The sequence below is a fragment of the Nomascus leucogenys genome, chromosome 16 (assembly GCF_006542625.1).
Source record: "Nomascus leucogenys isolate Asia chromosome 16, Asia_NLE_v1, whole genome shotgun sequence".
NCBI classification, from domain to species: Eukaryota; Metazoa; Chordata; class Mammalia; order Primates; family Hylobatidae; genus Nomascus; species Nomascus leucogenys.
In genome coordinates, this window is record NC_044396.1 from 51,870,532 (window position 1) to 51,896,041 (window position 25,510).

The 25,510-nt window shown below is 36.8% G+C and overlaps 1 protein-coding gene across 1 annotated transcript in view; it reads left to right on the forward strand.

The window, feature by feature from the left end:
- The window catches only part of VPS13B (vacuolar protein sorting 13 homolog B), an 891,476-nt gene that overhangs the window by 750,774 nt on the left and 115,192 nt on the right, over positions 1-25,510 (forward strand). The window contains exon 40 of the mRNA XM_030795363.1: positions 21,818-22,014. Coding sequence (XP_030651223.1) covers positions 21,818-22,014 — 197 coding nt within the window. The remainder of the gene's footprint in view (positions 1-21,817; positions 22,015-25,510) is intronic.

Genomic DNA, 25,510 nt, shown 5'->3' on the forward strand with positions numbered 1-25,510 from the left:
TACTATCTGCAGTTTCAGGCATCCACTGGGGGTCTTGGAATGTATCCTTCATGGATAAGGGAGGACTACTCTATATAGAAGTAGAAAAATTAGTATAATAAACTCTGAGTCTAACCCATCTTTAGTATTTATCAGTATCTTCTTGTCCTAGTTACGTCTATTCTCCACTTTTTGTTGATGTTGTTATTGTTTTTCTGGTATATTTTAAAAGAAGTCTCAGCTATATCATTTTACCCATATTATCAGAGCCAACAAAAAATTAACAATAATTCCTTAATATGATATTATACTCAGTCTATATTTTTCCCCTATTGTCACACAAATCTGTATTTAGATTTGGTTTGTTTGAATAAGGATCCCACTGAGGTCCACACATTATATTAGTTGGTACGTTTCTTAAGTCTCTTTTAATCAATAAGAGTCCCCTTTTATCCCCCTTACGCCGTTTACTTATTGAAGAAATTGGATTATTTGGCCTGTAAATTTTCCCACTTTCTGGATTGTGGCCCACTCTCTTTATAATATTGTTTAACATGTTTCTCTAGTCCCCCATATTTTCTCTACTCTAGTCGTCTTATAGAAGCTTGATTAGATTTGAACTGGATTTTTTGGAAAGAATACTTCTCAGGTAACAGAATAATATTCCTCCTATTGTATCACAACAGGAGGCAAGAGATGTCTGCTTATTTCACTTTTAGCAATGTTAAAATTGATCAAGTAGTATTAGTCTGGCCCATCATTATAAATTCCCCCATGAATCTTTTACACGTGGTTTTAGCATCCATTGATGTGTACTATGGTTTGTCAGCAATTTTCCCAACCCATAGAATTTAAATTCAGTCATTTAAATTCTTCCACTGGGAAGGAGGAGGCATCCTGCTGTTATTGAGCAAGTTCTGTGTGCCAGAAATTCTGCTTAACAGTTTACCTACATTCTGTGCTTTGCTCTTCCCAAATCTTGCGCATTCCATACATCATAATAGTTTAATAGGAAAGGAAACTGCGAATAGATAATTAATCTGTTCAAGATCATGTAGCTAGTAAGTGAGCCCAGTTCTGCAGGTTTGGAGGGTTGTTTTTATGAAAAATTAACCTGGAAAATATTAATTCTCATTTATATGTAGAAGTGGGTAAGCTAGATTAAAAGTAAAGACCAAACTGAATGGAATCAACAACATCTGTAGCATTTGTATTGCCATCAATAAAGCAATGCTAATGTTATACATGCTTAGTACTTCCCTTGCCCCAATTCTGGACCATTGGAGCCTAGCAAATAATTTATTTCAGTGATAAATATCCCTTTAATGAACCAAAAATGTAAGATGTATGGTAGTTCGTTTTATGGAACACCATGACGTCCACCAAATAACATTTTTATAAAATGAAAAACTGTCTAACAAAGCATTTTCTATAAGTCTTTAAACATCATTTGTTTTCAAGGTTTGGATTTAGTCTTGTTCAGAGCAGCAAGCTGATGTCTATATGACCTCTCAAAGTCCTTTCCAGTCCTGTGATTCTCACACTAATGAATTGAAACAGAAAAGGATTATTGGGCCAGAACTTGGAGTGTCTTCAGAGCCAGAATGTAGGAAAAGTTACAGAATACAGATGTCTGTCAGGGATGGAATCCAAAGAGAAAAGCAGGCCAGAAGTTAGAAATAGATATGTTATTGTACCAAAAAAAAGTTTTAATTTTGGCTTTTAACCAGAATAATTTTTTTAAATATTCAGATAAAGCTATTAAGCTATAATATCCAGTTGAGAGACACTGAAGTCCTGTGGTTAAGGATATATAGTTGAAAAAATTCATAATTCTTTACATTCAAGTGAATATAGACCAGCTCTCGGTTCTTCAGACCTGTGCCAGATTGTACCTTTTAGAGAATCTGTAATCGTATATTTTTCATTCAGAAGTAAAATCATTCTGATGCCCTTTGGAGTTGTCAGTGTTGCATATCAAGAATTATAAATAGAAATAAAAACCTTTAAAATATTGTATGATTATGTGAGATATGGCAAAAATGTTTATACTTTTTAAACCAAAAAGTAAGTCATTATTTTTATTGTTTTGTTATTTATTGTTCTATTGAGGAAAAAGCCTCTTAAATTAATGCCATTCATTTTAACTGCATACTAAACTTTGGAGAATTTGTTATATTAGGGAGATTTTGTTCTTTCTGAGGTTTTTTGTTTTGTTTTAACTTTTCAAAGAGTATCTTGTTCCAAGAATACTTTTTTTTTTCTCTTGGGCAGCAGAGTCAGGAGAAGAGGATCAGAGTAGGGAACAACTGAAAAGGTTTCTGATTGACTATTCTGTGCGGATGTAAGACCTATTCTATGGGCACCACTGGTTGTTGGATCTGTGTTGTTGTCGTTTATCCATCCATACAATTTTTTAGTTTTCTGTTTTACATTTTTATTTTTGTAATCTTCCATGAATCTCCAGAGAAAAATTTGCCACCTTTAATCTGTAATGTATCCCCTAAATAGCTAATTAGGTGTCTATGGCTTTTATTCTACCCTATCATGTGTTATGAATTTAACTAAATTGTCTAAAAAGCACTCCCCAAACTCATCTTTTCCACATTACATTCTTTCTACCTGATGATCCACATAACAGGACACAGGTTACCACCAAATAATAGTGGTCAGTGCAGCCAGAAATTCTATCTGCAAATTCCTGAATTAAAAGCCAGTCTTTCTAGCGCAGGAAATTTGCCTCTCTGTAGATTTTCTAAGAGTTGATTTTGCAAGAGTTAGAAAATTATAGATTCTTTGAGAAGCTTCTTTGTTCCCTTAGCCACCTGAAACCTAAAAATAACTAAGTGAACAGATGTATCGTTTGATATATTCAGTTGATATGTAAATAGACATATTTTTAAAAATCCTGTGGCTGCTCTTATGGTAAATCAGTATGTATAAGGTTAAGAGTGATTGGTGCTAAACTATTATATGTCATTATTTCAAGCAAATTTGACATGACAGACAGTAGGAAAAAAGAATCATGATCAATGTCAAAGACATTCATGTTTCCTTGTAATGGTATATGTCACATATGTGCTTGACTACTTTTTTTTGCATTCTACTTTGTGGATACAGTGTTGAAGTGGTCATTTAAGAATATGACTGTGTTTGGAAACTGTATACTCAGGAGTATATAGTTTACTATATAAACATGAGTGTACTCATGTTTATCAGATTTGAACAAATATTTTGAAATTCCAAGTAGTTAGAAAAATTTATTTTTAATTTTATGGGTACATAGTAGATGTATATATTTATGAGGTAAATGAGATATTTTGATACAGTCATACAATGCATAATAATCACAACAGGGTAAATGCAGTATCCATCACCTCAAGCATTTATCATTTCTTTCTGTTATAAACATTCCAATTATATTATTTTAGTTATTTTTAAATGCACAGTAAATTATTGTTGACTGTAGTCACCCTGTTGTTCTATCAGACACTAGATCTTATTCATTCTAACTGTATTTTTGTATCCCTTAACCATACCCACCTCCCTCCCTGTGCCCCACTACTCTTCCTAGCCTCTGGTAGCCTTCCTTCTATTCTTTATCTCCATGAGTTCAATCGTTTCAATTTTATCTCCCACAAATGAGTGAGAGCATGCAGAGTTTGTTTTCCTATGCCTCCAGTTCCATCTATGTTGTGGTAAATGACAGGATTTCATTCTTTTTTACAGCTGAGTAGTACTCCATTGTGTATATGTACCACGTTTTCTTTATCCATTCATCTGTTGATGGACACTTGGGTTGCTTCCAAATCTTGGCTATTGTAAATAGTGTTGCAATAAACATTAGAGTGCAGATATCTCTTAAATATATGATTTCCTTTCTTTTTGTTACATACCCAGCAGTAGGATTGCTGGATCATGTGATAGTTCTATTTTTAGTTTTTTGAGGACCCTCCATACTGTTCTCCATAGTGGTTGTACTAGTTTATATTCCCAACAGTGTACATGGGTTCCCTTTTCCCCACACCCTCACCAGCATTTATTATTGCCTGTCTTTTGGATAAATCCAAGTAGTTTTATGTGTCATGAACAAAATGTATTATACACATAATGAAAAAGTAAGTTTCCTGATTTTTAAGTTTATATACAAATACATCTTAACATCTTACCTATTTGTTAAAAAGAGACTTCACAATAGTTTGCAATAATTACATTTTTATTTCCTGTCAGTGGATTTATGTGTGTTTGAAATGGTTTATATTTTATATGCATTTAGTTTTAATTGAATGGTATATATTTTATATTCATTCATGATGAAGTATTTCTAAGGTAGAAAAGACCTTAAGTTGAACTCTCAAAATAGCAAACACATTGTGGACATGTGTGAATTTATGTTACTTTTATATGTTTATTTCTTGACGCTTCCTCCAGAAAGCCTTCCCCTGATGTGCCCTGTCTCCAACCAGGTGGAAAAGTTGCCCCACTTTAGGACACTCATATTACCCTTTCCTGGGCCCATTTATATTACTTCATTCCACTTTGCTCTTCTTGAGAACAGAGTTTATATAATATTTATCTTTGATGTCCAGTGCCTAACATAGTACTTAGTGAGTGTTGACTATGACCTCATGAAAGCCTAAAATGAAATAGAAGAAGATTACCTTAATGTACTGAAAATGTAAAGCCCATAGTCTGGGCTTCACATGAGCAGGCTGAAGAGCAGGAGACCTTTGTAGCACTTCTGGAGAGGGTTTTGAACAAAGACATAGAAGCTGAGATTAGTGCTTATTCTACACAGGGCACCATTGCGGAGAGACAGGCAGTTACAGGGGTGCATAAGTTAGAGTTCTCTGTGCACAGATATGCACAGATAGCAACATTAGATAGTATTATTAAGTGTCACAAGAGTTTAAACCATACATGGGGTGTTTTGGGAATTCAGAAATTACTTCTAATTTGGATGATTGGGGAGGGCTGTTTGTTTTTGTTTTTCTTTTTTGTCAGAGGTGTAGTGAGTAGTTTTGAAAGATGGATGAGATTTCAAGAAACTGATGGAGACGAACTGATGACAGCTAAAGGGCTATGTAGTATGAAGTGGGATATTAGTTTGGGCAGAGTTAGGGGCCAGAATTGGGGCCTAATTCCTTAGGAATGTAGATGGAATTTGCACGCAATTGTGTTTTGACCACACTGAGATTTATTCCTCTAGGACATTTATGCAGAATACCAGAGGTCAACTAAGATTACTGTTTTCAAAACTACACTGTACAGTCTGCCCCTTACTCAGGAGCTAATTATGCAGGATTTTTTTTTAGCTTTTCATGCTTTTTATTCTTTCTCCTTCCTGTTATCTGCCTATAAATAATTTTTATTTTGATCAGCACCTCCATCAGAGTCAAAATCATGAGTGTCTTGCCTACTTTTCATCAGCTCTACAGTATGAAATTACAGACTTATATGAGAAGATGATCTCTTCCACTGATAGTTAAATTAATTCATTTAATTTAATTTGGACTGTAAAGACATATTCAAATCTACCAGAAAAGTATGGAATGAGTACATTGGTAAAGAAAATATATATATTTTTAAAACACACTTCAAATCACTTCTAGTAATCCCGGGTACTTGACTATTTATTACATGTTTGTAAGTTCTATGAAGTCACGAATCATGTCTGTTTGCCTTGCTGATCGTTGTATCCCTAGTTTACACTTATCATGGAAACATTTAATAAATATTTGATAAATATATTAAGTATACTTGATAGGCTAATTAAAGCACATTTTTAAACATACATTTATATGTGTATGTAATATATGTGTTACATATAAAATCACTTTCAATAAAGTATAGACATTGTCAAGAATTGTGAAAAGTTAGAGTTTGACCTTATTTGCAAGTCTCATGGATAGAAAACATGAGAATGCTGGATCAGAGATGAAACATAGTTCTTTACCTACAACAGAGTGTCTGCAGATATGCTAGTTCCAAACCCTAAGTCTCTGAGGATGATATGAAGAGGCCCAGCTGATGTCTGCACACACAGGGAGTTGTATTATAGTAGAGGACCCTGATTTGGAGGACCTGAATCTTTTATAATGGACAGTAAGCCTGCCTGCCCTTTTCTCTCTAGGGAGACAACTATCTGTCTTCGTTGACTGTTTATTATATATTTATCCTTGAAAAAACAGTCTGGACTGGGTTTGTGGCATGCGCCTGTAATCTCAGTTACTCAGGAGACTGAGGGAGGAGGATCGCTTGAGCCTAGGAGTTCAAGGCCAGCCTGGGCAAACATAGCAAGACTCCATCTCTAAAAAAATAAAAATACATTTTAAATTTTAAAAAAAGGAAAGATAGTCTGTGGAAAAGGCAGGCAATGCCTTTACCTATAAGGTATGTGGAAATGTGCTAGACCCATGGAGAACTATTCCCTAGTAGACATATAACCTAAAGGGCCTCTGTAAGGGCATTGCTTTTCATCTAATCAAGGGATCAGCAGCAAACTACAACCTGTGGGCCAAATCTAGCCCACCACCTGTTTTTGTAAATAAAATTTTATTGGAACATAGACACATATGCTCATTTACATATTGCTTATATACTACAATAGTCAGAGTCAAGTAGTTGTAGAGTCAAGTAGTTGCAACAGAGACCATGTGGCAAACAAAGCCTAAAGCATTTGTTCTATAGCCCTTTACAGGAAAAGTTTACTGACCCTAGATCTAGCCTAACTATTTGACATAGGACGAGGCTTTGTAAAATATGCTAACTTGACTTTTGTTCTAAAATATTTAAAAATTTTAAGTTATTCTCTAATCCTTATTGACTTCCTCACAATTACTGAGAGTTGCCTATCTGTACTATAGTTTTCACATTATCAAGAGTTATTAAGAACCTATTATCTACCTCTGAATGTAAAACTTGAAAATAAATTTTGAAAGAACCAACTATCAATGATTACACCTTTTTAGCTTTAAAATAATCATGTAACAAGTTGTCACAGTATAAGTGTTTTGTTTATGAGCATTGCTTATTTGTCAGTTTATATTTTTGAAAACCATGACAATCAAGTAACTGAAATACGGGAGTCAGTATGACAAGGTGAAAGAGCTTCCTGGGCTCTGGAATCTCCAGGAGTCCCGGCTCTGCAACTAATTATCATTGAGATACTTGACAGGTTTTTTTTTAACCTTCTGAGCTTTATTTTCTTGATCTGTAAAATGGATATACTCTTACTAACTTACAGAATTACCATTAAAATTGAATAATGTAAATCTTCACATGTAGTATGCATTTTAAAATATTAGTTCTCTTCCTAATATATAACTTAAAAAAGTAAATCTTATGTATCTCTTCAGAGTTGGAAAGAACTAAAGTAATCCTTATTCTATCTTCCTAAATTTTTATGGGTAAGCAAACTAAGGCTTACATTGGTTAGGTGACTTTAACTCAAGATGACAAAACTAGTTAGCAAGTAAATGTAGAATTAAGCTCTCCCTGATTCCCAATTATTGTTATTTATAGTAAATGATGTACATTTGATGGTGTTTGATACAAATAAGTAAAATATCTGAACAGTTAGAAATGAAACTAAAACATAATATGAGTTTAGACTTTGTAGTCTCATTAAAAGACACAATAAACTAGTAAAGTTGCCCCTGCTCTAAGTTTTAACTAAGAAGTTCTAAGTATATTTTTATTATTTCTCTTTAAGGAAAAATATTTTCTTGAAAGATGTCATATTACACACCTGCATTTGCTTGAAACCTGGTAGCTTGATAAATCGATAAGATAACTGGGTCATATGTTAAGTTTTTTGAAAAACCAACCCAAACATAGATCCTAATAAAAGAATGTTACACATTTCCTTTTAAAGTCTAAAAAGTATTTCTCAGGGCTCTTAAATTACCATATTCTGATACCAGGGGAAAATAAAATCTGGACTTAGAGTCTTGTTTGTACTTAGAGGGTTTTCCGGACAGGAAGGCAGTCTTGATGCAATGCAGTAAGCCACAATACCAGTGGGGCATTACAGGTGAAAAATCTGCAGCTGTACCCCTTCACCACAATGTATTACAACTGTACGCTGGAATATTTCCTGTACAAAAATAGGGTTTGGTTAACTTTGTTTCCCAAGAGTAGATCACATTAAAATGTTATAAAATCATGATTTCCTGCATTTGAATACTTGTGGTTTCTCAACTGGTTCCAATAGTATAAGGGCTTTTTTTTTTTTTTTGGTATGACTTCTATTAGTTGAAGATGTATAGAAGCTTTTCTTTTCCGTCTTCAAAATCAACTAAAAAGCAGATACATATAAAAAGAAATAATATTATAAGCTAAAACTTTTGAGATTGCAAGCACATTCGTCTTTTATCTCATTGGTAGATTTTTTAAATGATATAGAAACTCAAAATCCAACTTCCATTACCAGAATACATTTTATTTTTATTTAGTAACTATTGAAAAGTATCTCTACTCAATTCGCATTTGTTTTGAGTGATGAATATGTGTCTCCTATTGTAAATTATAAATAACTGATTGTAAGAAATACTCTTTATGTTTAAAAGGACAGTTAAGCCCTAGCACATTCATAAAGAGAAACCTCCCATTATTGTACAAAGGCAAAGTCAGTATCTTAGCTTATTAAGGTTTTGATGTTCATAATGCTGTCCATTTATCCCTATCTCTAGATAAGGACTGTCTCTTTCAGTCACTGAACATGTCTATTTCATGCCCAGACCTCACTTTCTGTTTTTTAGCTGTCTACTTACTCTCCTCCAGTCATCAGTTTAAAACTCTTTCACCTATCTACTTGTCTACTAATTTTCTAGTACTTTTCTCTTGGGGAATATATTTGGTCTTATCACCATCTTAACATTGTATAAATGCAGTATATACTTTTACTTTGTTAATGACATAAAATAGCATTCTATAACTGAAATAAGAGTTTCACAACAATTACTCTTTCAAAAGTTACCAATTAGGAGCTTTCAGGGGCAAAAAGCCTCCCCCAACCCCCATGCCCCCACCCCCTGCCACAACACCTAAGGTTGTATGTCAAAAATAATTAGAGGCAATTGATTAGTTTTAAAGTTGCTTGAGGCAGTGGGAAACGGTTGGGCTAAACAATAGGCTAACCAAAATGTTTGAAAGGAAAAATGGGAATGAGATGTCCATGGGGTTTTGAAAAGCTCCAACATATTCCTGGGAAACTACAAGTACATGCTCATGAATAAGACTATGCACACCCCCAGGGATGTGTGCATGCTCAGGGAAGACCTGAGAAGGTCCTGTACTCTCACCTCTGTCTGTCCTTAAAGCTCTGTGCAAGCAGTAAGTGAAGGCTAACGAGGAGTTGAAGGTGTGCACCAGAGCGCAAAGAGCCCTTCAGCAAAGAATTGGAGGCTTATTTGTTCCAGACCTTTAGGGAAGTCTGTTTAATCATTAACTGACTACTACACTAACCAAGTGGAGACTTCAGTGGCCACACAATGAAAATTACACACTTCACAAAATTAGCTCATAAATATTACTAAACAACAACTACAATGTATAGCAAGGATAATAAACCCTGAGGAGGCTGGAGGCAGTGGCTCATGCCTGTAATCCCAGCACTTTGGGAGGCCGAGGTGGGCAGATCACCTGAGGTCAGGAGTTCAACACCAGCCTGCCCAACATGGTGAAACCCCATCTCTACTAAAAATACAAAAATTAGCTGGGTGTGGTGGTGCATGCCTGTAATCCCAGCTACTCAGGAGGCTGAGACAGGAGAATCACTTGAGCTGGGAGGCAGAGGTTGCAGTGAGCCGACATCATGCCACTGCCCTCCAGCCTGGGCAACAGAGGGAGACTCCATCTCAAAAATAAATAAATAAATAAATAAATAAGCAAACCCTGGGGAAGAGGAAGGATCTGATTTTTAAAGTTCCCATTGTTTATTTACAGTAATATAGTTAATAATGTTATTTATTAATATTATAAAATCTTATTAAAAATGCCATTTTCAAGAGAGTAGTATGAGATGGGCAAAGAAATAAGAAAGTACAGCCCGTATATGTTAAAAAAGCAATCAATAGAAATTGTCCCTGAGGAAGCCCAGATGTTGGATTTATTAGACAAATACTTGAAATCACCTATTTTAAATGTATTCAAAGAACTAAAAAAGGCCATGTCTAAAAAGCTTAAGTATAGGAATCATGTCTCACCAAATATAGAATATTAATAATGGGATTGAAACAATAATGTTTAAAAACAAGTACAAATTCCAGAATTGAAAAGTATAATAACTGAAATGAAAAATTCACTAGAGGGGCTCAGCAACAAATTTAAGCAGAAAGAAGAATGAATTAGTGAGCTTGAAGTTAGGTTGTTTTGAGATTATTGAGTCTGAAGAACAGAAAATTTAAAAAGTGAAGAAAAATGGACAGAGCTTCAGAGATCTTGTGACACACCATCAAGTGTACCAATATATACATAGGGGAAGTCCCAGAAGGAGAGGAGAGAAAAGGGAAGAAAGAATATTTGAAGAATAATGGGCGAACACTTCCCAAATTTGATGACAAACATTTATCTTTACATCTAAGAAGCTCAATGAACTCTACCTTAAATAAACTCAAAGATATCCACACTTAGACACAAACTGTCAAAGACAAAGAATATTGAAAGCAACAAAAGAGAAGTAACTTATCACATATAAGGGATATTCTAAGATTAACAGCTGATCTCTCATCAAAAGCCATAGAGACCAGAAGACGGTGAGATGACATATTCAAAGTGCTGAAATAAAAAGACTACTAATGAGAAAAAACCTGCCAAATGAAGTAACTATAAATGACGGGATAAGTGGCAAAAATCAAAATGTATTCTCCATTTATTGCTTCCTAAGAACCCACTTTAAAGAAAGTGGAACTGGAAACTGTAAATGGCACATTATGAGGTCTATCTTACTTAATCTAAAAATTATTAAAGAGCATAGGATTTACAACCAAAAAGTTTGCCACTTACTAAATGTGTAATCTTGAGCAGTTTACTTAACTTCACTGAGCCATATTTCACTCATTTGTAAAATGAGAATAATATTTTCCTCCCTGAAATAATTTGTAAGAAAAATCTGTAAATTTGTATCTTGTAGAGGGCTATTCAAAGGGTAGTTTCTTCTACCACAGCTGCCATCACTAACTGGTGCTATCAAAACACCGATGATGGTAGATATATAGCTGTTCTTCTGCTATAATTACCTGACTTGGCACCCTGGGAAGTCTAGAGATATGGTGGGAAAAGTGATGAAGAGAGTATCCTCTGCTGTAACCAAACTCTAATAACTAAGTCTAGAATGGAAGCTCTGGCTTTGTACTCACTAACCAGACTTACACCGTCAGCTACCCTGTTTTGTCATTGTTGAGTAGACCTCATAGGCTACATCAGTTGCTAGATCTCCCCTCTCTACCTACCAACTCTTTATTAGGCTACAGCAGTTGCTAGATCTCCCCTCTCTACCTACCAACTCTTTATTATGCACATATATACAGCAAAGACACTTCCTTTGTATCTTTTGCCTAGGTTGCTTAGTCGGACTGAGTGGAGAAAGGGGTAATGCCCCAGCTTCAGCAGCCCCTGTGCAAAGAAATCCATGAGGACAGATGGGCAGTCATAACCCTGCTAACAGTCTTGGCAGTACTATTAAGTAATAAAAACAAATTAAGTGCCAAAATATTCTTTGTACCAAAAATGTTTTTAAATGGCCAACACACATGCAAATCTTCCCAAATTAGCCATCAAATGGAAACGAATTGTGGAATAACATTTTAAATGCAAAAATACATGTGCTCTTACCAACTGGCAGATATACAACCTAAGATATTCATATGCAAAGACCACATATGCTTAGAGTACAGTTTATTATGTATGGCTGGCTAATTTTTTAGGTCCTGTCAAATAATGGATAGGAAAACAAAATATAATAAAAAATATATAATCTTGACAGTCATTTGAAATGTACCATGTGTTACATGTGGAATGTTTTCCAGTGAAACCAATTTACTTGTTCCCACTTCCCATGACTCAGTACTAGATATTCGGGCTTTCTAAACTATTTTTTTGGCAACCAAACTCTTGGAATAGTCATCTTTCCTTCAAGTTATTCAGTACAGGCATTAATAACAAATCCTCAGTTATAGATATTGTAACTAAAGATCATTCACGTCATCTCTTTCAAACCTAAAAGCACATAATAAAGTTATTTTAAATAGATCACACAAAATAGAGCCCAGAGTTATTCCTTGAGAATAATTAATTGCTACCATATGAAGTTATAAGAACAATAAGACCACATTAGGTTTTTAGCTTAATTATGTCACCACCAACTAGAGATTAGTTGGGCAATGTCAACTTCTAACTGAAAGACAAGAGAGGATTAGTGAGTTAAATTAATCCAAAGTTTGTTAAAAATTGGCATGAATGCAAAATAATTTGAGTGGAAGTACCAGTATATTAAAGATCTTTTTAGAATAAAAGACTGTTAAAGAAGGTAGCATGGTTATTTTTAAGCATACTAGTCTGAGAACATAGAATAAAAGACTGTTAAAGAAGGTATCATTGTTATGTTTGAGAATACTAATCTGAGAACACATGGCATGCAAGCCAGGCCTCAAGAAATAGTAGTAGGTTACCTTTAGAACCACAGCCATTGTCTCCACTCCTCCTAAATCAGGTGTCAGTTCCACCACATGCTTCACTTCCTTGTTTTCTAGTCACCACCCAAACTATAAGATGCATTTCTTTCTGTCTAGATACTGTACCTACTCTTACCAACCTCCCTCTTCCTCAGCCTTCCATGCCCTTCCACTTTGCCCTCTGGGTCATCTTCTCCTTGATTAATGAACTCTCCCCTAAACCTCCACCTATTCTTCCAGCAGTTCTTCTGTGCCATTACCTTGAATAAAATTTTGCTGTCCCCTGGGACCTAGTTCACCATTGCAACCCTCTGACATGGAGGCTCTCACGTTCTTTTTATCTCAAGGCCAGGAGGGTAAGTGTTCTCCTTGCTCACCAATGCCACTGGCCTTTACTCTTCTACCCTCTTGTCAAGTCCCCTTGCTTCTCATTTTCTCTAATTATATTCTCCTCATCCCTCTTTGTTGTTGCCATCTACTAACTTTTTGGTCGTTCTCTCCCATTCTCACAAGTCCTTACCCCATGGCTGCCAGCCTTTTTCTTCACTGCCATAAATGACCCAGCCAAAACCCTACCTTGATCTCATATCTCTAGGAATCTTTTCCACTCCATTTAACTACTCACTCCCACACACAAGCCCTGGATCTTGTCATCATCCACAACTGCTGTGACTCCTAAATCATTATTCCAGCATCTTAAGCTCCCTCACAGTCTTTCATAGTTCTCTGCCCTGCTTATTCAACAACCCCATTACAGTTATTCATTAAACTATTCATTAAACTGTAGTTCTCTGATGGCCTCTTTTCATCAGCTCACCATTTTCATATCCTCTTTTAACCGGTTTGCATTCTTAGTTCATCATTTAAAATACCTTCTTGCAAATAAGTAACCTAAACTTCATTTCCCTCTGTTTTTCCACTATACCCTCCTGACAAAAGGCTAGTGCTGAATGAACTGTAGCGGTGTATCAGCACAGTTAACTCCCTCTTCCAGTCTCCAGAATTGCCAACCCCTTATGCAGTATTTTTGCTGGGATGGCTCATTGATACCTGCAGCTCAGAATGGCTAAAAATGAACTTCTGATCTCTCCTCCTCTACCCACATATACTACATATGAGTCTTACCCATCCCAGTAAATGACATCAGCATCCATATGGCTGCTCAGGCTAGGAAACTGGGAGTTATTCTTGACACTTCCCTCTCACTTCTCAGCCAATCAATCAATAAGATTTATTAATTGATATGCCCCAAGAATCTCCTACATACTACTCTGTTGCCACCAACCATACTCTCAGCTATCAACATTTCTAGCTTATACCTCCTAATTGGTCTTACTGCATCCACGCTTGCCTCTTTTTGCTTTTTTTTCTTTTCTTTTTTTTGTATTATTATTATTATTATTATTGAGACAGAGTCTGATTCTGTCACCCAGGCTGGAGTGCAGTGGCACAATCTCGGCTCACTTCAACCTCCGCCTCCCAGGTTCCAGCAATTCTCCCGCCTCAGCCTCCTGAGTAGCTGGGATTATAGGCGCCCACCACCACACCCGGCTATTTTTTTTATTTTTATTTTTAGTAGAGACGGGGTTTCATCATCTTGGCGAGGCTGGTCTCAAACTTGTGACCTTGTGATCCACTTGCCTCACCCTCCCAAAGTGCTGGGATTACAGGCATGAGCCACCATGCCCGGCCACTTGCCTCTTTTTAATCCATTGTCTGTAGTATCCAAAATCTTTGAAAAATACAAATTTGACATCACTTCTTTGCTTTCAGCCCTTCAAAGAAAATAAAGTCAAAAATCCTTAATTTGGCCTAAAAACAATACAGGTTTTATTACCCTTGTTTACAAGTGAGAGAACTGAGGGTCAGAATCATTAAATAGGTTGCCCAAGGTCATAGAGCAGTGATTTAAGTGGTAGGGCCAGGATTTTATCCAAAGTGTGACACCAATGACATTTTTTTTTGTAGGATGGAGAAATAAGGTAATGTAAAGATGATATCTATATGCTTTTAAAAGTAAATTTATGGCCGGGCGCGGTGGCTCAAGCCTGTAATCCAGCACTTTGGGAGGCCGAGGCGGGCGGATCACAAGGTCAGGAGATCGAGACCATCCTGGCTAACACGGTGAAACCCCGTCTCTACTAAAAAAAAAAACACACACAAAAAAATTAGCCGGGCATGTTGGCGGGCACCTGTAGTCCCAGCTACTCGGGAGGCTGAAGCAGGAGAATGGCGTGAACCCGGGAGGCGGAGCTTGCAGTGAGCCGAGATCGCGCCACTGCACTCTAGCCTGGGGGACAGAGCAAGACTCCGTCTCAAAAATAAATAAATAAATAAATAAATAAATAAATAAAAGTAAATTTATGGTTCAATATATATTTGAATAAAATCTTTAAAATATTAATTATACTCAGTGTTGTTTTTAGGTTTTGTTTTGATGTATTAAAGACAAATAGAGTTAGCCTTTTGTATCCATCAGTTCTACATCCATGGATTCAGCCAACCACCAATCAAAAATATTCAAGAAAAGAAAATTGTGCTTGTACTGCACATTTACAAACTTATTTTTTTGTCATTATTTCCTAAACAATACAGTGTAACAACTATTTACATAGTATTTACATTGTATTAGGTATCATGAGGAATCTGGAGATGATTTAAAGTATATGGGAGGATGTGCATAGGTTATATGCAAATACTGCACCATTTTGTATCAGGGACTTGAGCATCCATAGATTTTTGTATCCGTAGGTAGTCCCAGAACCAACCCCCCATGGATACTGAAGGATGATTATATATTCTTCTAATGGGAAAAAAGAATAAGTATGTGACTTTTATACATGTATTTAAAGGCATACAATTTAAATTTTTAATAGGGGTTTCATTTGGAGTGAATTTATTAATATGCCTTTGTTAACAGAGTAAAATAGGGCACATAAAGGAAAATTCTGACGCATAACTGACATACTTTGGTATGTCTCTCCATAGTAATCTATTGTTTTCCGAATTTTCAGAGTAGCTGAGAATATTCCAGCTGAAGTATGTAACTACAGAGCCAGCCTCACACAAGTTGTGAACTAAATAAAGTTTTTCTTTGGCATTCTTCCACATCTCTTATTTTAGGCTCCCACAATTCCTCCTTCCCTAAGCCCCACTGTTGGTACAGTCCACATTCATTGCCCCTAGGCTACCTAATGGCTTCCCACAGCAGTTCCCAGCTTGGACTGCCTTATATTATGTACCTACTCCAACCCTCGCCTTGTACTTAAAAACTTACTGGTGCTTTTTCCTTAAGGTCCTACTCTGCCTTCCCATGTGCCAGCTAATTTTTATAAGCTATTATATATTAATTTAATGCAGAATTTCAGGAGATGATGCTGGAAACAAGTATTTTTTGCATATTTTCTGTATAACCTCTCCACCAAAAATATTACATTGAACTTTACATTCCGTTATTTGTATTACCAAAAACAATAGGTATATTAATATGCTTTTTCTTTTGGGGGGATGATAGGCAATTTTATATTCTTTGTTGTACTTGTGTTTATGCAACATTTTATAATAAACACATTTTTTAATTTTTTATTTTTAGTTAGTATGGGTACATAATCATACATATTTACGGTATGGGACACATAATGTTTTGATACAGACATAGGATAAATAAGATCTGATATTTGACAGCACAGCAAGGTGACTATATCATTAAATTATTAGTATGCTTTTTCTCAACTCATTTGCCCTTCCCTTGTCCACTGAGTTTTTGTTTGTTTGCTTGTGGGTTTTTTTTTTTTTTTTTTTTGAAACAGGTCTCCATCTGTTGTCCAGGCTGGGTGCAGTGGCACAATCATGGCTCACTGCAGCCTCAACCTCCTGGGTTCAGGCGATCCTCCGACTTCAGCCTCCTAAGTAACTGGGACCACAAGAACATGCCATCATGCCCAGTTAATTTTTTTTCTCCTGTAGAGACAGGGTCTTACCGAGTTGCTCAGGCTGATTTCAAACTCCTGGGCTCCAGCAATCCTCCTGTCTCCACTTCCCAAAGTGCTGGGATTATAGGAATTAACCACAGCGACTGGCCTCCACTGAGATTTTTATATGTCTCTCTAGGGATTTATACTCTTTACCATATCTCTTCCACCACTGGTTGTTATGAGTGTCTTAAACCACAGGGCTGACTCACTGGCAGTCCAGAGAGTAGTTAAGCAATGATATATTCCTTTATCTCTGAAGTCATAGCATATATGGAGGGCCACACTTTTAACAGGTATGTAGCAGAAAATAATATTGAACTGTGGGTACAGTGTTCCTGAACATCTGGATTCATAGTTTGTTATTTTCTTCCCAGAAGTCCAACCCATTATTAAGAAATCTAATAATCAGAACTCTTACAACTTACCTGATTCTGACAACAACATATAAGCTTCGAAAGTGTTCTTTGAGCGTGAGAGGGGTAAATAATGGCTAACATTTCTTAAGCTCTTACTATGTGATATTAAATAAAATGCTTTGTCTCATTTAATCTTTATGAAAATTCGTGAGGGTAGCTATATTCTTATCCCCCTTTTACACATATGGGAACTTGTGTTAGAAAAATTAATTTAATTTAGGCCTGGCACAGTGAGTCACACCTACAATCCCAGCACTTTGAGAGGCCAAGGTAGGAGGATTGCTTGAGCCCAGGAGTTCGAAACTAGCCTGGGCAACATAGGGAGACCGTGTCTCTATAAAAAAATACAAAAATTAGTCAGACATGGTGGCACGTGCCTGTGGTCCCAGCTACTCAGGGGACTGAAGTGGGAGGATCGCTTGAGCCAGGGATGTCAAGGCTTCAGTGAGCTTCACCCTAGCTTGGGCAAGAGAGTGAGACCTTGTCTCAAAAAAAAAAAAAAAAGAAAAATTAATTTGCCCAAGAAAAAGTTAATGGAGCTAGGATTTGAATCCCAATAGATCTGATCCAAAGTTCATACTTTCAACTTCTATACTTCTTTGTGGAGAATCTTTAATGTGCCAGAGATGGGTTGAACCACCCAGAATGTGTATATTCATTCATTGATTCATGAATTATTCATTTATTCAGCAGCTCTTTTTGAACATTTGCTGTATTCACTATCCCAGGTGCTGTGAAAATTCAAAGCTTAGCCAAATAGAAATCATTCCCTCAAGGAATGTGTCCGCCAGAGAAGATGTCACATACAGAAATAACTATAACATGAAGTATACAGTGATAAGAGCTGTAAAAGACATTCCCATTTTAAAAAAATCATCTGTGTTCAGAAAAGAGAAAGGATTTTTCCATTGGGGAGGTGAAAAGGCTGAGATAGGTGGTGTTCGATTTGGTTATTGATTGATGTGAAGGATTTAGACATGAGACAGTGAGAAAGTAGGGGATATAGAGGTATTTCAGGCTGAGAGAGAATATAGGAACAATAACACAGAGAAAAGAAGGTAGAGAAAATTATGTCATGGAAAGCAAGAAAAGATAGAATTTCAAGAAATAGTGGCTAAAAGTGTAATGCCATGGATATGTCACTTATCACTAACCAGAACATGTGCTTCTATTTCATCACATTTACCCTCTTCCGCATATCCATTCTCCCCTCTTCCTTCCAGCGTCTCATCATATATGGATGCTCAAGTCACTGTTTAAAGAAAAGAAACTTAATTATAGGTGGAGGTAACGTTTATTTCAATATTTAGTCCTGTTGAAAGATTGAGAATTACTTATTTAGGGAAGAAAGCTTAAGGAGCAATCTATTCATTAAATAAGCTTTTTTGAGATCCCATTTTGTCCTCAAAACTGTGTTAGATGCTAGTAATATTTTTTTAAATAATGTGCCATTTCTGCCCTCAAGGATCTTAGAGTCAACTAAAGGAGTCAAACATATAAATAAGTAATTACAAAATATAGTGAGTCCTATGTTAGAGTAGTGTACTAGGTATAGACATGACCCAAGAGAGGCAGTGATCAGTTCTGAGGATGGTAATTAGGGAATGCTTCCAAAAAGGGAAACACATCTGAGCCACTTTTTTATTTTTTAAGACAAATAGGATTAACCCACATGTTCTCATCCTAAACAAAATAATATTTCCTAGATGTCTTTTGTGTTAATATAGAGAGAGTTTTTTTTTTGTTTTTTTTTTTTTTTTTTGAGATGGAGTCTCCCTCTGTTGCCCAGGCTGGAGTGCAGTGGCATGATCTTGGCTCATGGCAACCTCCACCTCCTGGGTTTAAGTAATTCTCCTGTCTCAGCCCCCAGAGTAGCTAGGACTACAGGCACCTGCCACCACGCTTGGCTAATTTTTGTGTTTTTAGTAGATACGGGGTTTCTCACCTTGTTGATCAGGCTGGTCTCGAACTCCTGACCTCAGGTAATCCACCCCCTTGGCCTCCCAAAGTGCTGGGATTTCAGGCGTGAGCCACCACGCCTGGCGTAGAGATATTCTTTATTCATTTTAACAGTTGTGTAGAAATACATTCTTTTTTTTTTATTATACTTTAAGTTTTAGGGTACATGTGCACAATGTGCAGGTTTGTTACATATGTATCCATGTGCCATGTTGGTGTGCTGCACCCATTAACTCGTCATTCAGCATTAGGTATATCTCCTAATGCTGTCCCTCCCCCCTCCCCCCACCCCACAACAGTCCCCGGAGTGTGATATTCCCCTTCCTGTGTCCATGTGTTCTCATTGTTCAATTCCCACCTATGAGTGAGAACATGCGGTGTTTGGTTTTCTGTCCTTGCAATAGTTTACTGAGAATGATGGTTTCCAGCTTCATCCATGTCCCTATAAAGGACATGAACTCATCCTTTTTTATGGCTGCATAGTATTCCATGGTGTATATGTGCCACATTTTCTTAATCCAGTCTATCGTTGTTGGACATTTGGGTTGGTTCCAAGTCTTTGCTATTGTGAATAGTGCCACAATAAACATACGTGTGCATGTGTCTTTATAGCGGTATGATTTATAGCCCTTTGGGTATATACCCAGTAATGGGATGGCTGGGTCAAATGGTATTTCTAGTTCTAGATTCCTGAGGAATTGCCACACTGACTTCCACAATAGTTGAACTAGTTTACAGTCCCACCAACAGTGTAAAAGTGTTCCTAGTTCTCCACATCCTCTCCAGCACCTGTTGTTTCCATTCTGTAGATCTGCATGTTACATGTAACCAATCCTCTATTGACAGATGCTCGACTTGTTTCCACTTTTCTTATTAATAAACACAGTACTGAAGTACATACACACATGTATGTATATACATATATATGTGTGCACACACACTCCTGCTTTGGAATCTCTGTAAAACAAATTCTTAGAAGCATACTTCCTAGGGAAAAAAAAAGTTTTGGCCGGGTGCGGTGGCTCATGCTTGTAATCCCAGCACTTTGGGAGGCTGAAGCAGGTGGATCACCTGAGGTCAGGAGTTCAAGACCAGCCTGGCCAACATGGCAAAACCCTTTCTCTACTAAAAATACAAAAATTAGCTGGGCGTGATGGTGCATGCCTGTAATCCCAGCTACTCGGGAGGCTGAGGTGGGAGAATTGCTTGAACCCAGGGGTGGAGGCTGCAGTGAGCTGAGATCATGCCACTTCACTCCAGCCTGGGTGAAAAAGCAAAACTCTGTCTAAAAAAAAAGTTGTTTTTTCTCATGCTTATACAGTACTTAGACCGGTCAGTCTTCTTAAACTGAAAGGTTAGTAAATAAAATATTATATTATTGCTTTAATTTGAGTCTCTTTGAGTACTGGTGAAGTTGAGTATGTTTTTATCTTTTTGTGTTTACTGGCTGGTTATATTTTTTCTTTTGTGGTCTAACTGCTGTCAGGATCTGGGATTTTACCCAGTGCAAGCTAGTAAGTTATCTTGTTAGTGTTTCATGGGTGCTGGCAGAAGGAATAAGACTCCTGGTCAGAAGCAAAGAAGTCTATTACTTGTGGCATGGCAAGCAGCATGAACATCACGTTTTCATTGGTTCCCCTTGTTCCCAAGTCCCACAAGTGTGATGCAGAAGCGCCCCCAGGGGTATGCTCTGCTTGCAGTAGACATTTGGCACAGTTGAGGAACTTGTAAAATCTGTCTTTTCTCTGTGATTATGTATCATTTTCTCATTGATTTGTAAGAGCTCTCTCCTATCAGAATGAATATTCCTTCACCTGTCATCGAATGTTACCTGTCTTATCCCAGTTTACTTTTTTAAATTTGATTTTATCATGGGTTTCATGCCATACATACAAAAGTCTACCCTATTATAACATTTTTAAAATATTAACATGTTTCTTCTCTTATGCTTTCACTTCTTAGCCTTCAGCAGTTTTATCCTTTTGGAGTTTACTTTTGTGTAAAGAATGATGTAGGGACCCACTTTGGTTTTACCAAGTGACTAGTCAGTTCTTGCAGCTTCATTTTCCATCTTTCTCCTCCTTATTTGGTGTGGCACCTTCGTAACTTTTTTTTTTTTTTTTTTTTTTTTTTTGAGGCAGAATCTTGCTCTGTCGCCCAGGCTGGAGGGCAGTCACTGGTGTGACCACTGCTCACTGCAACCTCTGCCTCCTGGGTTCAAGTAGTTCCCCTGCCTCGGCCTCCCAAGTAGCTGGGATTACAGGTGCACGCCACCACATCCGGCTAACTAATTTTTGTAATTTTAGTAAAGATGGGGTTTCACCATGTTGGCCAGGCTGATCTCAAACTCCTGACCTCAGGTGATCTGCCCGCCTCGGCCTCCCAAAGTGCTGGGATTACAGGCACAAGCCACCATGCCTGGCTGGCACCTTCATTGCATAGTAAGATTTTGTCTGTACTTTGCCCTTTCTCTGCTATTTTATTCTTTTAATCTATTTGTATGTTACCACACTAGCCTTATCTTTTACTTACTATGGGTTTATAATAATACATTTAGCACCTTGGAGAATTTGTTCTCCATTATTACTTTTAAAATTTTGGCTGTTTTTATATATTATTCTTGAACTGGTCTTTAAAAATAAACAGGATGAATATACAGTAATATGAAAAGAAATCCTAAACTACTGTCTTATAACCTTATTCTCCTCTAAAGATCTTAATATTATAACTTTTATAAAGGTTTAATTTGAATTTCAACAAATATAAAAGCATAGTTTCTATTTGCAACTTCTAAATTTTTTTTATTTTAACATAGGTTCCTTGTAGCTTGGAATACTGGGATGAACTCCAGAAGGTTTTTGTTGCATTTAGAGAATTTAATCTGTCTGAAAGCAAAGTTTGTGAACTGCAGTTGCCGGATATCAATCTCGTGAATGACCAGAAGAAATTAGTATCTTCAGATCTTTGGAGAATTGTCTTGAACAGCAGTCAAAATGGAGCTGATGACCAAAGGTAATTCATTGAAAGATGATATGGTAGCATTAGCCTGGGAAACACTAGTGACCCCTCACTTAACTGTATCTCAGCTGTCTAGCAGCTGCATCTGTCTGAACAACAAATGAGAACCACAAAGAAAGACAAAATCTGATGTTTCAAAGTCTGCGTACTCAAAATCTTGTGTTTTTACTCATAATACAGCTCTGTGAGCCCTCACTAAGAAACTGTTCCTTAAATATAAAAAGAAAAAAATGGAAAAAAGCAAATTAAACAAAAAGTCTAGTCATCTTCAACCTCAAAATACAGAGGAATACAGTCATACACACACCTCAATAGACGCTTAATGACATCATAATCAATATGTGTAATGATTATCCTGGGGCATTAAAAGAAATGTTAAAAAAATTGAATTGTCTCCTTCTGAAAGGTAAATTTTAGGAATATTTTCATCTTAATTGTTTTTTTAAAACTTTAAAAGACAAGCCTCCCCTAGGTGACAAAGTGCAACTCTCTCAAAAAAAAAAAAGAAAACGACAATCCTCCAGACACTAAGAAACTTGTGTAGCTGTGTAATCCCAGCACTTTGGGAGGCCAAGGCGGGCGGATCACGAGGTCAGGAGATCGAGACCACGGTGAAACCCCGTCTCTACTAAAAAAAAAAAAAAAAATACAAAAACTTAGCCGGGCATGGTGGCGGGTGCCTGTAGTCCCAGCTACTCGGAGAGGCTGAGGCAGGAGAATGGCGTGAACCCGGGAGGCGGAGTTTGCAGTGAGCCGAGACTGCGCCACTGCACTCCAGCCTGGACGATAGAGCGAGACTCCGTCTCAAAAAAAAAAAAACTTGTGTAGCTAACGAAAATAGCTCATACCCAGTGGATTTTATGCAGATAAAGTTTTATCCACCTATAAAGCCTCACTGGCCATAAAGAATCCCTAGAGTTGGCCGGGCACAGTGGCTCACAGTTGTAATCCCAGCACTTTGGAAGGCCAAGGCAGGTAGACTGCTTGAGCCCATCAGTTTGAGATCAGCCTGGGCAATGTGGTGAAACCCCATCTCTATAAAAAATACAAAACTAGCTGAGCGTGGTGGCACACACCTGTAGTTCCAGCTACTTGGGAAGCTGTTGGGAAGAGGATCTCTTGAGCCCCGGAGGGTGAGGCTGCAGTGAGCCATGATCTCACCACTGCACTCCAGCCTGGATGACAAAGCGAGACCCTGTCACACACACCAAAAAAATCTCTAGACCAGATTATCCTCATTTCAGTTTTTGCCTACTTAACACATCCACTAATATACAGTAGAGAAAAATAGCTTCAGCAATCTATTCTTCAGCACTTCTAGCTTACACACACCTGCTAAGTCCCTTTGCTCATGACCCCATAAAAGACGATAAACAACGTAAACCACAACCAGTGGAACAGCTTTCTTGGGTCATATACTATCATGTGTACTGTGAGCCTATGCTGTTCATTGCTGTGGATGCCCTACGTGCCACTTCTCCTGATGGGCTGGCTTAGTGTTGTTATCTTACTCCTTTTATGTAATACCTTCTTCTTTCCCTGGAAACAGCATTCTGACAGTAACAGAAAAAAAACCATCCACTATTCCAATACCTTGCAAATCAAATGTTTTTTCTTTTCTCTGTTACCGTTATTTTTGCCCATATGTGTACACGCTTTTACAAGGTTATAATCATAGCACACCACTTTGTATTCCAGTTCCTACTTTTTATTATAAATTATTGTGAATACTTTTTCTTTGGAAATATTTATTTTTATTAATATATGTTCATTCAAGAACATTTGGAAAATAAAACAATACTGCCCATAATTACAAGGAGATAACTTCTGTTAACATTTTGGTTTGTAGCCTCATTGTCTTTTTCATTGATTATTTTGTATGCTTGATAATAATGTGTTTTGTGTTTTATATTTCATATATTCTATTTCTAGGTCATTTGGGCTCTTTAAAAATATTTACTTTCCTAACAGTTTAGCTAGTATTGTAGAATTAGTGAAAATATATTAGAGAAGTAGTGTTTTAATTTTACCTGCATATAGTTCAGCAATAAAAAGAACACACATCCTGTGATGAATTATTTCATGGATGGAAAGATTGCTTTTTCTAAGTTTAGGTTATCTCATCAGAAACCAGGAAATCTCAGAAAATAGAGCTATGGACAACTAAATTGATTTTTTTAAATCTGAGTTTCATTAATAGTCTCAAGTTAGAACTGACTTCTTGATTCTAATTATGAAGTAATGCATTTTCACCATGGAAAGAAGCATTGTGGAGAAAGCTAATGCCTCTGAATCTGAAACATTTATAAAAATTACTTTTCTGGTAAGCTTAACAGTATAGAAATGTGGAGCCTTTAGGAAACAGAAATTTAAGCAGACAATCAAATTCAGGCAGTTTTTCACCAAGCATCTGACATTGTAATCACAGATCTTTGTCCTCACCAGGGATTTTTCACCTTACCTAATATTTCACAATTTATCTCACTTTAAATTGTTTGAGATTAATCATTTTTCAGATAAAAATTGATATTAATGAAATTAAATTAGAAGAGTTGGTTTAAAAGTCAACAAAATGAAACACTATTAAGGATTATATTTGTTTCGTCCAATTTCTAGAAAGAAAACAGTAATGATTTGATAGTATGTCAATATTTCATGCAGACAGAAACCTTTTACAGTTAGCCTCAGTATATTCTGTCACATGAGGAATCTAAATCTGGACAAAAACCTGGTACTTTTATGATTAGAGATTGTCTTATAAAGGATAGTCTCAGTGGTTTGAGAAGGATTTACATCAGACTATTGGACATTACTGAAAGAAAGGTCACAAAAATTTATCCCATGAAGCCTAAAATTGAGATGAATTTTTAATGTTCCTGTGGTAATGGCATCACTGTAAATATGTAAATAGAGGTAGCATTTAATAGACGTAGAAGACCTCTGTTCCACCTTTCAAGGTGGAAGACCTAGGTTTAAGGCCTGGCTCCATCAACAATATGCTATTTGGTGTTGAGAGATTGATTTCTTTTTTTTTTTAATTTTATTATTATTATACTTTAACTTTTAGGGTACATGTGTACAATGTGCAGGGTTGTTACATATGTATACATGTGCCATGTTGGTGTGCTACACCCATTAACTCGTCATTTAGCATTAGGTATATCTCCTAATGCTATCCCTCCCCCCTCCCCACACCCCACAACAGTCCCCAGTGTGTGATGTTCCCCTTCCTGTGTCCACGTGTTCTCATTGTTCAGTTCCCACCTATGAGTGAGAACATGCGGTGTTTGGTTTTTTGTCCTTGCGATAGTTTGCTGAGAATGATGGTTTCCAGCTTCATCCATGTCCCTATAAAGGACATGAACTCATCATTTTTTATGGCTGCATAGTATTCCATGGTGTATATGTGCCACATTTTCTTAATCCAGTCTATCATTGTTGGACATTTGGGTTGGTTCCAAGTCTTTGCTATTGTGAATAGTGCCGCTAT